At 50.3% G+C, this 1,174-nt stretch overlaps 1 protein-coding gene across 1 annotated transcript; it reads left to right on the plus strand.

Annotated features, from left to right (window-relative positions):
- Positions 1 to 5: 5 nt before the first annotated feature.
- LOC107302290 (chemokine-like receptor 1) lies at positions 6 to 791 on the plus strand (the record flags this gene model as incomplete). The annotated part of the gene is made up of 1 exon (XM_015831388.1): positions 6 to 791. A coding segment is annotated over one exon (786 nt), but the record flags the coding sequence as incomplete, so codon positions are not given.
- Positions 792 to 1,174: the final 383 nt, after the last annotated feature.

Raw genomic sequence — 1,174 nt, forward strand, 5'->3', positions numbered from 1 at the left:
CCCTGGGCTTCCACTGGCCCTTTGGGAAGGTGCTGTGTAAACTCATCAGCACGGTGGCCTTCCTCAACATGTTCGCCAGCGTCTTCCTCCTCACCATCATCAGCATGGACCGCTGTGTCTCTGTAATGTGCCCCGTCTGGGCCCAGAACCATCGGACACCTCAACTGGCTTCTCTGGTGGCCCTGGGCATTTGGATAGCTGCCTTGGCCCTCAGTTCCCCTTATTTTGTCTTCCGGGATCTTAAAGGCTCTCCTGGGGAAGAGAACATCACTCACTGCTACAACAACTTTGCCTTATCAGACAGTTTCCAGTCAGAGGAGGTTGTTAAGCTGGGAGAGTATCGTGCTCAAGCCTTGGTGATGACCCGTTTTGTGGCTGGATTCTTAGTGCCGTTCGTCATCATTCTTTTTTGCTACGGCATTATCACAGTCAGGCTGAAGGGGACTCGGCTCACCCGCTCAACCAGGCCCTTCAAGATCATGGTGGCCGTGGTTGTGACCTTCTTCCTCTGCTGGTTCCCTTATCATGTCTTTTCCTTCTTGGAGATGTCCGCTGCCAGGGTAACACCTGGACTACAGACCTTTCTGATGGTGGGAATACCCTTGGCTTCAAGCCTGGCTTATCTCAACAGCTGCCTGAACCCTTTCCTGTATGTCTTTGTGGGACAGGACTTCAGGGAGAAGCTACGGACGTCTATTTTGGCTGCTCTGGAGAGTGCTTTCAGTGAGACCACAGGGCAGACCTTAACCAAGAGCAAATCCAGTGTGGAGGTAGAGTGTCACACCCTTTAAAGAAGAACTGGGGGACACTCCAAGCTTGTAGGGTCTCTCCATCTCCCTGGTTGATTTCGGGGATCCACTAATCAAAGATAACTTATAATAATAATAATAATAAAGTTGGAAGGGACCTTGGAGGTCATCTAGTCCAACCCCCTGCTCAGGCAGGAAACCCTATACCATTTCGGACAAGTGGCTATCCAGTCTCTTCTTAAAAACTTCCAGTGTTGGAGCATTCACCGCTTCTGGAGGCAGGTTGTTCCACTGGTTAATTGTTCTAACTGTCAGGAAGTTTCTCCTTAGTTCTAGGTTGCTTCTCTCCTTGATTAGTTTCCATCCGTTGCTTCTTGTCCTGCCTTCAGGCGCCTTGGAGAATAGCTTGACTCCCTCTTCTTTGT

Source organism: Protobothrops mucrosquamatus, unplaced genomic scaffold (genome assembly GCF_001527695.2).
Source record: "Protobothrops mucrosquamatus isolate PMUCROS unplaced genomic scaffold, P.Mucros_1.0 scaffold44068, whole genome shotgun sequence".
Lineage (NCBI taxonomy): Eukaryota > Metazoa > Chordata > Lepidosauria > Squamata > Viperidae > Protobothrops > Protobothrops mucrosquamatus.